At 50.4% G+C, this 12,711-nt stretch overlaps 1 protein-coding gene across 1 annotated transcript in view; it reads left to right on the forward strand.

Annotated features, from left to right (window-relative positions):
* Positions 1-12,711, forward strand: part of TSPAN4 (tetraspanin 4) — a 246,559-nt gene that overhangs the window by 180,045 nt on the left and 53,803 nt on the right. The window contains exon 3 of the mRNA XM_054390536.1: positions 5,917-5,991. Coding sequence (XP_054246511.1) covers positions 5,917-5,991 — 75 coding nt within the window. The remainder of the gene's footprint in view (positions 1-5,916; positions 5,992-12,711) is intronic.

Raw genomic sequence — 12,711 nt, forward strand, 5'->3', positions numbered from 1 at the left:
CTCCCAGCTGGTTCTCAGGTCTCTCCCATTTGGTTCTCAGGTCTCTCTCAGGTTGTTCTCAGGTCTCTCTCAGTTGGTTCTCAGATCTCTCTCAGTTGGTTCTCAGATCTCTCTCAGTTGGTTCTCAGGTCTCTCTCAGTTGTTTCTCAGGTCTCTCCCAGCTGGTTCTCAGATCTCTCTCAGTTGGTTCTCAGGTCTCTCCCAGCTGGTTCTCAGATCTCTCTCAGTTGGTTCTCAGGTCTCTCTCAGTTGGTTCTCAGGTCTCTCCCAGCTGGTTCTCAGATCTCTCTCAGTTGGTTCTCAGGTCTCTCTCAGTTGGTTCTCAGGTCTCTCTCAGTTGGTTCTCAGATCTCTCCCAGTTGGTTCTCAGGTCTCTCCCAGTTGGTTCTCAGGTCTCTCCCAGTTGGTTCTCAGGTCTCTCTCAGGTGGTTCTCAGGTCTCTCCCAGTTGGTTCTCAGGTCTCTCCCAGTTGGTTCTCAGATCTCTCTCAGTTGGTTCTCAGGTCTCTCCCAGTTGGTTCTCAGGTCTCTCCCAGTTGGTTCTCAGATCTCTCTCAGTTGGTTCTCAGGTCTCTCTCAGCTGGTTCTCAGATCTCTCTCAGTTGGTTCTCAGGTCTCTCTCAGTTGGTTCTCAGATCTCTCTCAGGTGGTTCTCAGGTCTCTCTCAGGTGGTTCTCAGGTCTCTCTCAGTTGGTTCTCAGATCTCTCTCAGGTGGTTCTCGGGTCTCTCCCAGTTGGTTCTCAGGTCTCTCTCAGTTGGTTCTCAGATCTCTCTCAGGTGGTTCTCAGGTCTCTCTCAGGTGGTTCTCAGATCTCTCTCAGGTGTTTCTCAGGTCTCTCTCAGGTGGTTCTCAGGTCTCTCTCAGGTAGTTCTCAGGTCTCTCTCAGGTGGTTCTCGGTTCTCTCTCAATCTGAGGAGGACTCCTGACATTGAGGGAAGGGAAATGTGGGCAATGTGATGGAACTTCTGGTAAGGAGAGGCAGTGAGGAAGCAGAATCATAGAATAGCTTAGGTTGGAAGGGATCTTGGAGATCATCTACTCCAACCTCCTGCCATGGCCAGGGACACCTCCCACTAGCCCAGGTTGCTCAAGGCCTCATCCAACGCAGGGAGGAGGCATCCACAACCTCCCTGGCAAACTATTCCTTGTACACCCCCAGGAGAAGCCCCAGGTCCTGTGGATTAGTGTGTGGTGGTCAATCATCATGCAGAGAGGTGAGTGGTGCCTGTTCCACCTGAGACAGCAGAACAACTTGTTTGGGAGGGAAACAGAAGGAACTTGCTGCTCTGTGCCTTTGGGAGCCGTGATGGAGACCTGCTTTGAATGTGTGCACAGGGAACACTTCTTGATTCTCCCACTGGTATTAAAAAGGTGGATGAAGGAACTGAATCTGGTGGGCCAAAAGCCTAACACAGCTCCAATGTGGATGGAGGAGCAAGGTGAGACTGCTTCTCTATTAGATTTTTCTCTCTGGCATCAGGAGGCCTTTTAGTCTGGAGAGGAGAAGGCTGAGAGGGATCTGATCAGTGTCTGCAACTATCTGAGGGCTGGGATCAGGCAGGAAGGGACAGGGACAGGCTCTGCTCAATTGCACCCTGGGATAGGACAAGGGGCAATGGATGGAAACTCCAGCACAGGAGGTTCCACCCCAACATGAGGAGGAACTTCTGCACTGGGAGGGTCCCAGAGCCCTGGAGCAGGCTGCCCAGAGAGGTTGTGGAGTCTCCTTCTCTGGAGCCTTTCCAGCCCTGTCTGATGTGTTCCTGTGTGACCTGTGCTGGATTCTGTGGTCCTGCTCTGGCAGGGGGTTACAGTTGATGATCTCCAGAGGTTCCCTCCAAGCCCTAACATCCTGTGAGCCTGTGATGTGTAGCTATGAGGCAGGCTTGGCAGCAGCTGCATGCTTCCTTCTCTCTACTTCCTTAACCTCCAGGAATGCTTGGTAGGACATGAAGGTAGCAGCTGAGAACCTAGCCTTAGCTTTCTTCTTCTTCTAGCAGTGGAAGCTAGGCAGAAGGGCATCAGCTTTACCTCCCTTGTCATCACAGCCTCTGGGGGGTTATTTCAGGGGTGATGGATGAGGGGCTGTGCAGCAGGTACCCCTCCAGTGAACCTCTGCTGGTTGCATCCCATTATTTGACAAGCAGTGTGGTAAAGCTTTTCTCTCTACAAGGTCAGATTAATCTTCTTCCATGGAGTTTTACCAGGAATGCTTTGCTCTGGGCTTGTTGTTTCTCCATGCATAAATCTTTATTATCCCAACAGTCTGCAGCCCCAGTGAACCAAAGCAAAACTCATTTTTATTCTTCTCTCTATTTATCACCACAGTGAGAGAACTTCTTTGCAAAGAAGCTGTGAAAGTTTCCAGCAGGCATGCTGGGGGGCTAGGGGCTGTGAGCCCTTTGGCAGCTTTTGTTTCTCCTCTTAAAATTTGAATCATAAAAGGGTAAGGTTTGGAAGAGACCTCTGGAGATCATCTAGTCCAACCCACTGTTAATGCAGGTTTGGCTAGACCAAGGTGCACAGGAAGTCATCCAGGTGGGGTTGGAACCTCTCCAGAGAAGGAGACTCCACAACCTCTCTGTGCAGCCTGCTCCAGGGCCCCAGCACCCTCAAAGTAAATAAAGGGAAGGTATGCCAGGAATGGGATATGCCAGGAATGGGATATGCCAGGAATGGGATATGCCAGGCTGGTTCTGGCCCCAGGTTGGGCATCATTCCCTTTGGGATCATAAATCATAGAGTTATTAAAGTTGGAAAAGACCTCCAAGGTAAGTCCAACCTTCTGCTCAACGCCTCCATGACCCTCAGACCATGTCCCAAAGTGCTACATCTGTTAATTCTTTGAACACCTCCAGGGATGGAGACTCCACCACCTCCCTGGGCAGCCTGTTCCAATGCCTGAACACTCTTGCAGTAAAGAATTTCTTCCTGATGCCCAGCCCAAACCTCCCCTGGTACAGCTTGAGGCCATTCCCTCTTGTCCTGTTGTTAGTTACTTGGGAGATGGAGGCCAACACTGGCCTCCTTGCAGGGAGCTGTAGAGAGCAATAGTGAAGGTGGGACTGAAAGTGAGCTTTGGTTGGACGATGCTTTGGGAGTAGAGGAGCAGGTCCTGTGTGCATCCATGCATGCACTTGAGTCTGGTGGATCAGAAGATGTGCTGAAGTGTGCAGGCTCTGCAGCCAGCTCCATCTGAAGCCTCCAATTTTACTTCCTGGCACGTTGGTTTGGGTTCAGGCAGGGCTCTTCTTCAGAGAGGGGAAGGATGATAAATCTGCTGCCATCTAAGGTGCTTGTAGCTTCAAGCAGGGGGTGAATTTGAACCCTTCAGCCTGAGGCTGACTTCACCTCATTTACCTTTGCACTGAAAGATGCAGTGCATGACTCCAGTGGGGAACAGCACTGGTGAGCAGCCACCAGCTGGAGTTAACTCTGCTCACCAGACCTATCCTGAACCAAACCATTCCCCACCTGCTCTTACAAATATTCTTCCTCAGGCTCCCCCTTCTCCTACAGAGTCCCTCCTTGGCTTCATCTGTGCTGTCTCCATGCTGGTGGCTGCAGAGAAGGGAGGGAAAGCTTTCCTGAGAGCACAGGAAAAGCAGATCCCTGAGTTTAATTCCAGTTCCTGGCTGTATCTGCTGTTGCAGGCCATGTGCTGTGAAGCAGGACAGGAGGCTGTCAGCTCTGGGGGGATGCAGAAAGGCACTGCAGGTGTGTGTGGGTGCCACAGGGTGGGCAGATGCTCTGTGCCATGGTTTGGGAGTTGTATGGTCATAGCTGAGCTGCAGGAAAGGTGTGAGTGGGCTTCTGATGCTTGTAGACTTTGAAGGTTTAGCTGCTGAGCCCTCTCATCTCTGCAGGATGTGTGAAATGCACTTCTTTGGAAGGCTAATAACTTCCCCCCCCAGAAATCCACTCATAGTTGGGTAAGACAAAAGGCACAGGGCTGAAATGGAGCCCTGCTTTATTTCAGGTCCCTGCTTTAAACACTGCAGTGTGAGAGGATTTCCAGCTAAGCCACCAGAAATTTCACCTGGCCAGAATAACACACTTGAGCCTGCCTCATTCTTGGAAGTAATTGAAGTGCTGTTTCTGAAGTCCTTCCAAAAGCTTTTATCCTCTAGGCAGGAGCAAGCTCAGAATGTATGAGCAGAGAAAAGGAAGGTTGGGCAGAATGATGAGCTGAAGAAATTGGGGTCCTGTGGTGGGAAATGCTGGTTGCTCTTTGTAGTGGGTACAAGCCCTCCCTTTGTTCTAGCACTTGCCTGCTGTGATTCAGACTGTGCCAGGGAGTTTCCCAGGGAGCCAGCAGTGTGTGCATGCCCATTTTGGGGAAGCCATGCTTTAGGGATGAGCAGAAGTACCCCCACAGCCCAATAAAATGCAGCAAAGTGTCTGGGCTTTGTCCTGCTTCACTCAGTGCTCTGCAGCAGCCTGAAGTCCTAACCTGAGGAAAGCAGCAAGCTGCACTGTGGCTGGCTTGCAAAGCCCTCCAGAAGCTCAGGGTTGGGTGGTAATGACATGGAAATCAGCTTGGATCAGGAGTGGGAATGAGCTCTGTGATTCAAAACAGGGCACTAATAGGATCCAGTGTTAAGGTCAGGCAGGTGTGAGACACTAGCCAGGAAGATTTGAAAGCAGGCTTTAATGTAAGGCTCATGGGGCAAAATGCAATGAGTTCTGCAGGCAGGGTCATTGTACTAGTGCAGAAAGGTGTTTTCCCCTTCCTGACCTCCTGTCCCCCATTCAGTCACAGAAATCCATATCTTCAAGGGTTTGGGTTTGACTTAGCAGGCAGTGAAGAATATCTGATAATTCTTTGTAGCTATTAAACTTTCATGGCTTTGCAGCCTTGTGGTTGAAGCTAAAGAGATGGGCACTGCTTCGTTCTCCTGGGGCTGGGATTTCAATTAAGTCAGTCTTGCTCAGATTTAGAATCCCAGCCTTGCAGGCTGCTAAGTGTAAGAAGGCTGTGTTATAGGGAGCAGGACCTTTGCCTGCCTCTGTAATTACTGTCTCTCCCTTGCCCAGCTTTGCAGAACTGACTTCCATGTAATGCTCTGATAGTTCTTGTTCTGAACTCCTTGCAACCCCTGTGGTGCTTCTGCTGCCAGACCTGTGCTGCAGCACCCATCCAGCATCTTATCAAAAAGCAGGACAGTTCCTCTTACTCAGGCCATCAGAGGCTGAGGGTTTTAGAGAATCTACCTGAAATCCCTGCATGAAAAGTTTTTTATCCACTCCTTTGAGCTTCTGACTGCTGGGTTTTAACCAGTTCCATGGTTTCTGAGGAGAAAAATAGGTGGACTGGCTTTGCTTTGGTGTCTCCAGCACTGATCAGTCCTTTTCAGTTGAAAGGTGATGTGTGTAGCTCATGGAGCTAACCTGGCACACAGCTTTCTGGTGTGCCTTCCACTTCTCTCACCATTCCTCTCCAAAGCAGCTATGACTTTATGGACCTGGCTGCCTTCTCCTGCAGTCTGAAGTCTAAGCTGTGGAGTTTGCTGATACCTTGTCAGTGGGGAGCAAAATGGAGAAACCCTACCCTGGGATGAGTCCTGAAGGGTCACTGTTAAACACAGCACTGGGCTGCTCTGGGGGCAGATCTCTGTGGGGTTTTGTGCTCTTCTGCTGAAGCCAGTGACAGAAATGAGCCTTTTGTGTGCCCAGATGCTGTTGTGTTCCCTGCCCAGCCCTTTGCCTGCTGTTTCAGCTGCTGCTTCTCGCATGCCTTCCGTTCTGCTGTGCCCCAGCAGCTTTGTGCCTTGCTGCCTGTATCTCCCACTCCCCATGCTGCATGATCTGCTGAACAGACCTGTTGTGTGGCCAGAAAAAGCTGAAATCGATGTTGATGGGGTTTGCTTTTTGTTTCTCTCCCCCCTCCCCTCCATCCCTTCTTCTCTTGACAGTTTTTTATCATGCTGTTAATTGTGTTCCTGTTGGAGCTCACTGTTGTGATTCTGTTCTTCGTCTACACCGACAAGGTAAGTCAGAGTCTTCATTTTTCTTTCACCCTTCAGCAAATCCTTATGCCCCCTCTCCCCTATAAATAAATCATGAAGCACTTGGCTTGGTATGCACATCATGCTTCTGTCTTCCTTGAGACACCCCTCTTGGAAGGAGCTCTCTCAGAATGCATAAACAGCCTGGCAGGACTGGGCTCTCTTGCTTGCTCATGTGCACAGCTCAAGGTCACAGACATTGCCAAGTGCATCTGCCATTTAGAAGGAAAAACAAACTCAAAGCCCCCCCATGAAAAAGCAAAGAAGCCAATGAACCTTACCAGGAACATGTCAGAAGAGACACCCAGCAGAATGAAACAGGATTTATAAGAAAGAGGTTTACAGTGTAAGAGTTGTTACAAAGGAGGTGGCCCTAGCCAAGGCAGACAATTCACTGTCCTTCCAAGTTGCTTCTTGCAGCTCAGGTGTGCTGAGATTCTAGTTGGAAGCCAAAGTAAATGTGGAGAGGTTTAATCATAGAATCATGGAGTGCTAGGGGTTGGAAGGGACCTTCAAAGATCATCGAGTCCAAGCCCTCTGCAAAGCAGGACCACATAGGGCAGGTCACACAGGAACACATCTAGGTGGGTTTTGAAGCTCTCTAGGGAAGGAAACTCCACAACCTCTCTGGACAGCCTTCTCCAGGGCTCCAGCACACCCTCAAAGGAAAGAATTTTTTTCTCATGGAGGTGTTGGGTAGAATGTTGGACTTGATAACCTTAGAGGTCTTTGCCAACCCTAGTGATGCTGTGAACAAAGTCTTTCACTGCTGAAGACTGAGGGAGCCTGGAAATGACAGGGTAGGTAGCAAACTTTTGCCATCAGGTCCATGACCAATAACAGCTTCTTCTGGGGTGGAATGACAAAAGAGGGAAAAAAATAATTAAATTAATTACACAAGGTAGCAGAAGGAAATGAAGATTAACAGCAGCCCTGGTTCTACTCAGTGTGTTTAGCAGTAAGCTGAAGGAGTGGGTATGATGTCACCAAGACTGTCTGGGCTGCATCTAAAGCAGTGTTGGCAGCAGATCCAGAGAGGTGATTCTGTCATTTTGCTCTGGGGAGACCTCACCTGGAGTACTGCATCCAGGTCTGGAGCCCTCAATATAGGAAGGACATTGACCTGATGGAGCAGGTCCAGAGGAGGCCATGAGAATGATCGGGGGGTCGGAACAGCTCTGCTATGAGGACAGGCTGAGGGAGCTGGGGGTGTTCAGCCTGGAAAAGAGAAGGCTCCAGGGAGACCTTAGAGCAGCCTTCCAGTACCTGAAGGGACTACAAGAAGGATGGAGAGAGACTGTTTGCAGAGGCCTGCAGGGACAGGACCAGAGGCAATGGCTTCAAACTACAGCGGAGCAGGTTGAGATTGGATGTGAAGAACAAGTTCTGCACCAGGAGTGTAGTGGAACACTGGAAGAGATTGCCCAGGGAGGTGGTTGAGGCCCCATCCTTGGAGATCTTGAAGGTGAGGCTGGACAGGGCTCTGGGCAACCTGCTCTAGTGGAGGATGTCCCTGCTGAGTGCAGAGGGGTTGAACTGGCTGAGCTTTGGAGGTCCTTTCCAACCCAGAGCATTCTGTGATTCTAGAAAGGCTCTGAATTAAGGAGGGAGCTCTGTGAGCGACTGCTGAGTGCAGTGCTGAAGGCCTGGGAAGAGCCAGGCTAGCAGGCAGTGTGCTTTCGCTGGAACATGGCATTAACTCACAGGGTAATTGCAGTAGAAGGAGCAATTTCAGATGACTTGTGAGCATTATTGGATTCTGAATTACTTGCAGCCTCCTGGGAGAGAGAGCTGCATGTCATACACCCCAGCTCAATAAAGGCATCCCTGTTATGTGCAGTGGGCATCCAACCCCCAGGAACAGCACCTGGCTGGGTTTGGAGAGGGAAGCTCTTGCAAAGTAGCCTCTTGTCGTTGTATGAATTGATATCCTCACCTCACTGGAGTTTAAGGCTGAGTTTTGGTTAGAGTTAGAAGTGGTAGGAAGGTAGGAGAGAGCAGTCGTGGAAAAGGATTATGCAGAGTGCCCAGATTGGCTCTGGGGCAGGGAGAGATCCTCTGCTTAAGGGATCTGAGGAAAGGAAAAGATCATGAATCATGGAATGGGTTGGGTTGGAAGGGACCTCAAAGCTCATCCAGTCCCAACCCCCTGCCATGGGCAGGGACACCTCCCACCAGCCCAGCTTGCTCAGGGCCTCATCCAGCCTGGCCTTGGACACCTCCAGGCAGGAGGCAGCCACAGCCTCCCTGGGCAACCTGTGCCAGTCTCTCCCCACCCTCACTCTCAACAATTTCTTCCTCATCTCCACTCTCAGTCTCCCCTCTCCCAGCTCAAAGCCATTGTCCCTCATCCTGGCACTCTCAGCCCTTATCAAAAGTCCTTCCCCAGCTCTCCTGGAGCCCTTCAGGTACTGGAAGCTGCTCTGAGGTCTCCCTGGAGCCTTCTCTTCTCCAGGCTGAACAGCCCCCACTCTCCCAGCCTGGCCCCGCAGGGGACGTGCTTTCATCTTCTGATCATGTTTGTGACCTCCTCTGGACCTGCTCCAACAGATCAGCATCCCCAGAACTGGAAATGACAGCAACTGCTGAAATCATGACACACTAAAGACCTGTCCTGAGCACAGGAGGAAGCCTTGAAAAAATTAAGGAGTAATATCAAAGATAAATGAATGTTTCTTCAACAAGACAAATGTGGTTTGTTTGGCTTTGTTAAAGATAACTGTTTCTTTAAAAGAGAAATCTTTCTTGTGCTCCACATCATCATTGTGTAGAATTTCCTGGGCTTGGCTGCTGGTGAGGCTGACACAAGTGTGGGTATGGAGGGAAAAAGACAAACCATGAAAGGCTTCTGGTCATAAAGCTGTCAGTGCCATGGTGTTGATAAGTGTGTGCTGGTCCTCTCTTCAGAGGTAAAAGCAGAGATGAAGTCTCAGGAAGGATTCCCTCCCTCCCTGCCTGCCTTCTCCAGCCTGTTGGTTTGCAGTGGGTTTTATTTGTTCTGGATAAAGAGAGCAAGAAATTCAGCTTCCCTCTGAGTCACATGCAGGAGGGATATGACAGTTGTCTGTGAGATTAAAACAGAGCCTAAAACACAGCTCCAGTGCAAGGGCAGATCTCCTGAGGTAAGAAATTGCTCTAGCCTGGGTAGTGCTGATGATCCCATTTCAGGCTCTCACCATTCCCACAGGACTTTGAATCCATGGTCTTAAACTGAGGATATGAGTAGCTTGTCTCTGTGCTACCCTTGCAGTCCTACTTAGAGAACAAATAAACCAGCAGCAGGCTGAAGCTGCTGGGTACAGTGTGGGTGGAATTTGTGTGCTGGCTCTCCCCATGGGCGGAACAGTGCCACCACCTGCACTGGTGCAGGGAAGGAGCTAACCCAGGCAAGGCCACCACACAGATTCAGCTGATGTAGCAACCTGGGCAATCACTGAAGGAACACTCCCCACTGACAGCTGCACCTGAGGAGTGATATTAATTTTATCTGTGGCAGTGGAAAAGGACTCTGATCTCAAGAGGGAGGGAGGGAGGTTCTCCTTCTGCTCTGCCTCAGTGAGGCCACACCTGCAGGACTGGGTCCAGTTCTGGGCTCCCCAGTTCAAGAGGGACAGGGAACTGCTGGAGAGAGTCCAGGGGAGGCTGCAAAGCTCCTGAGGGGCCTGGAGCAGCTCTGTAAGGAGCAAAGGCTGAGAGCCCTGGGGCTGAGAGCCTGCAGAAGAGCAGCCCCAGAGGGGAGCTGAGCAATGCTCAGCAAGAGCTAAAGGAGCTGTGGGGGGCAAGAGGCTGGGGCCAGACTCTGCTCAGTGGTGCCCAGGGACAGGCCAAGAGGCAAGGGGCACAAACTGGAACCCAGGAGGTTCCATCTGAGCAGGAGGAGAAAGTTGTTTGGTGTGAGAGTGCTGGAGGCCTGGAGCAGGCTTCCCAGAGAGGTTGTGGAGTCTCCTTCTCTGGGGAGATTCCAAACCCAGCTGTGCTCCTGGGCAAGCTGCTGTGGCTGTGCCTGCTAAATTTAGCAGGGGGGTGGGACTGGATGATCTCCAGAGGTCCCTTCCAACCCCCCATGCTGGGACTGTGTGGTATCTATATGTACAGGAATTCAGCAGTGTTTTCAATACCTGGCAGCCTTCTGTTCATGGGAAGTGCATGGCCATGGAAAATTCTTCCCAGGATAAAGCAGGGACCAATGGTTGTTTCTGTTTCTGCCTTGAGAAGAGGTTGAATGATGACTCCCTGGCACTTTGCATTTGCTTTCCCATGCAAGTGGATGGGCTTTGGAGTGGCTACTTCATCCCCAGCCACAGAGTTCAATCAGTTCTGTCCTGGTTCCATGGAGCTGTTATTGCCCTTTCAGGTGGAGGGGTGGAAGCTGAGAGCCTCCCAAGACTCTCCAGGTGTTTGGAGCCAATTCTGCGTTTAGAGCTCTTGGTGTTTTGGCTGACAGCAAGGGATGTGAGAGCCCAGGCTTTGCTGACAGCAGGGCTAGGCATTGCAGCTGGCTTAAAAACATTTCTCTAGTGAATGGTGTCCATTGTGTCCCTTCTGCTGTGGAGTGGGCACAGCAGCAAAGCCTCTCTGACAAGGCAGTAACAAGTTCAGTGGGGCTGGTGAGCATCCAGGTGCCAGGGACACAGTGCATGGAGTCCTGAGCTGGGAAGCATTCTCTCTGCATCCATTTCTGGGACTGTTCTTTAGCAGAGTGTTAATTATTAAAAAAACCTCAAGGCAAGCTCTTTACAACAATTCTCAGATGGTGTTTTGGCACCATGCTTGTGGTGTTCTGCTGTGGAAGAGCACACAGCTGTGGAGGTGGACAGGGAAGGCTACTGCACTCAAGGCAGCCTAAACTAACCCATTCTTTATTCATCTTCTTTGGAGAAGCCCCAAAATTGCCTCTCCTGGTGACCTGGCAGCAGTCTCTGAGCTTTTCAGCAGCCAACTTCCTCCCATGCCCTAGAATGTCATCTTTTCTTTTCTTGATGGAGAAATGTTGGGGCTGTTCAGCCTGCAGAAGAGGAGGCTCCAAGGGAGACCTTAGAGCAGCCTTGCAGTACCTGAAGGGACTCCAGGAGAGCTGGGGAGGGACTTTGGACAGTGGCTTAAAGAGGGACAAAGGCTTTTTGCTGGAAGAGGAGAGACTGAGACTGGAGATGAGGAGGAATTTGTTGAGAGTGAGGGTGGGCAGAGACTGGCACAGGTTGCCCAGGGAGGCTGTGGCTGCCTCCTGCCTGGAGGTGTTCAAGGCCAGGTTGGATGAAGCCTTGAGCACCCTGGGCTGGTGGGAGGTGTCCCTGCCCATGGCAGGGGGTTGGAACTGGATGAGCTTGAAGGTCCCTTCCAACTGAAACCATTCTGCAAGCCCATGAAACGTTTGTTTTGATCTCATGAGAGAAGTGCTGCCCTGCAGTTGCAACTCTGTCTCTGAACTGGCTTTGTGGTCTGGTTTTGTGAAGAGAGAGCAGCTTGGGGAAAGCTCAGGAGCACACAGGGTAGGAAGGAGAAGGGACAGTGTCTGCTTCTTGGAGCTGCAGTAGAGCCTCATCTCACACCTTGTTTGCTCTTCCCCCAGCTGTCCTGGCTGGTTTAATGTCATAAAATCTGAATCCCTTGACTTCTGCAGCTGTGAAGTGTGGGCTGTGTGGGAATAGGAAGTGCATTCCTCTGGGATAGCTGCCTGGGATAATATATAGCAATGTAGCACTTGCCTTTTGTCCTGGCTGCTCCCAGTGGAGCAGAGGGACTGGTTCACAGCCTCTCTTCAGCTCCAAGTGGGCACCCCAGGGACTCCAGGGCTCCCTTGGACCTCATGCATGTTCCTCTGCAGGGCATGGAAGGATTTCTTGAGGGCAGGAATGAGAGAGATGTGGGCATTGAGTGGAGTTAGTGTGGTGATGAGAGCTGGGGCAGGTTGGTAGCACTCAGAGAGCACTACTGTTCTTCAGGCTGAGTTTGTGTCCCCCTTTGAAGCAGTCCAAGCTCCAGTGGCACTGCCAGAGCCATGGGGATGGTTACTTGAGAGACCACTCAGCTACAGCTTGAAGAGTCTCTTTGCTGTGTTTTCCCCTGCTTGATTCCATGAATACAGAGCAGCATTTGAGGGTTTGATGAGTTGATCCTTTCTACAGGAGGCTCTGTAGGAGTTTGTAAGATGTCCATGGGGTACTGACAGGGTTAACCTTCATTTACTTGTGCTGGAGAGAAAGCAGCATGGTCCTATCCTGCCAGATACACTCCTCCCTTTGCTCAGCACCACACTGGACCCTGGCAGAATATAAATTATGCTGATAAAATGTGGAGTTTTGTCCCAGTTCTATCTCATGTAATCCTTCTGGCTTTAGCATCTGGATTTATTTTTTTTTTCTTGTGATGTTTCTCCTGGAGGCACAGAAAGAAAAAAAAACCCAAAAAAAGTCCATATTTGCTTTATTTTATTTTTTTTGCAGCTGTAATAGATGATCTCTTTTCAGCAGGTTTGTTTGTTCAGATGGTTGCATTTCTTCTGATTTATGGCCAGAGCTTTGGGGCTGCTATTCAATGCCCACCAATGGAAGATCATAAACTAAACCAACCATAATGTGCTCGATTTATTATATTTTTCCACACCCTCCCTCCCCTTTTTTTTTTCCCTCCCCCCTTTTTTCTTTTTTCTTTTTGAATTGTCCAGCTGAACAAGACAAGGGCAGTTTCAGGAACAAAAGCACT

Source organism: Indicator indicator, chromosome 21 (assembly GCF_027791375.1).
Source record: "Indicator indicator isolate 239-I01 chromosome 21, UM_Iind_1.1, whole genome shotgun sequence".
Lineage (NCBI taxonomy): Eukaryota > Metazoa > Chordata > Aves > Piciformes > Indicatoridae > Indicator > Indicator indicator.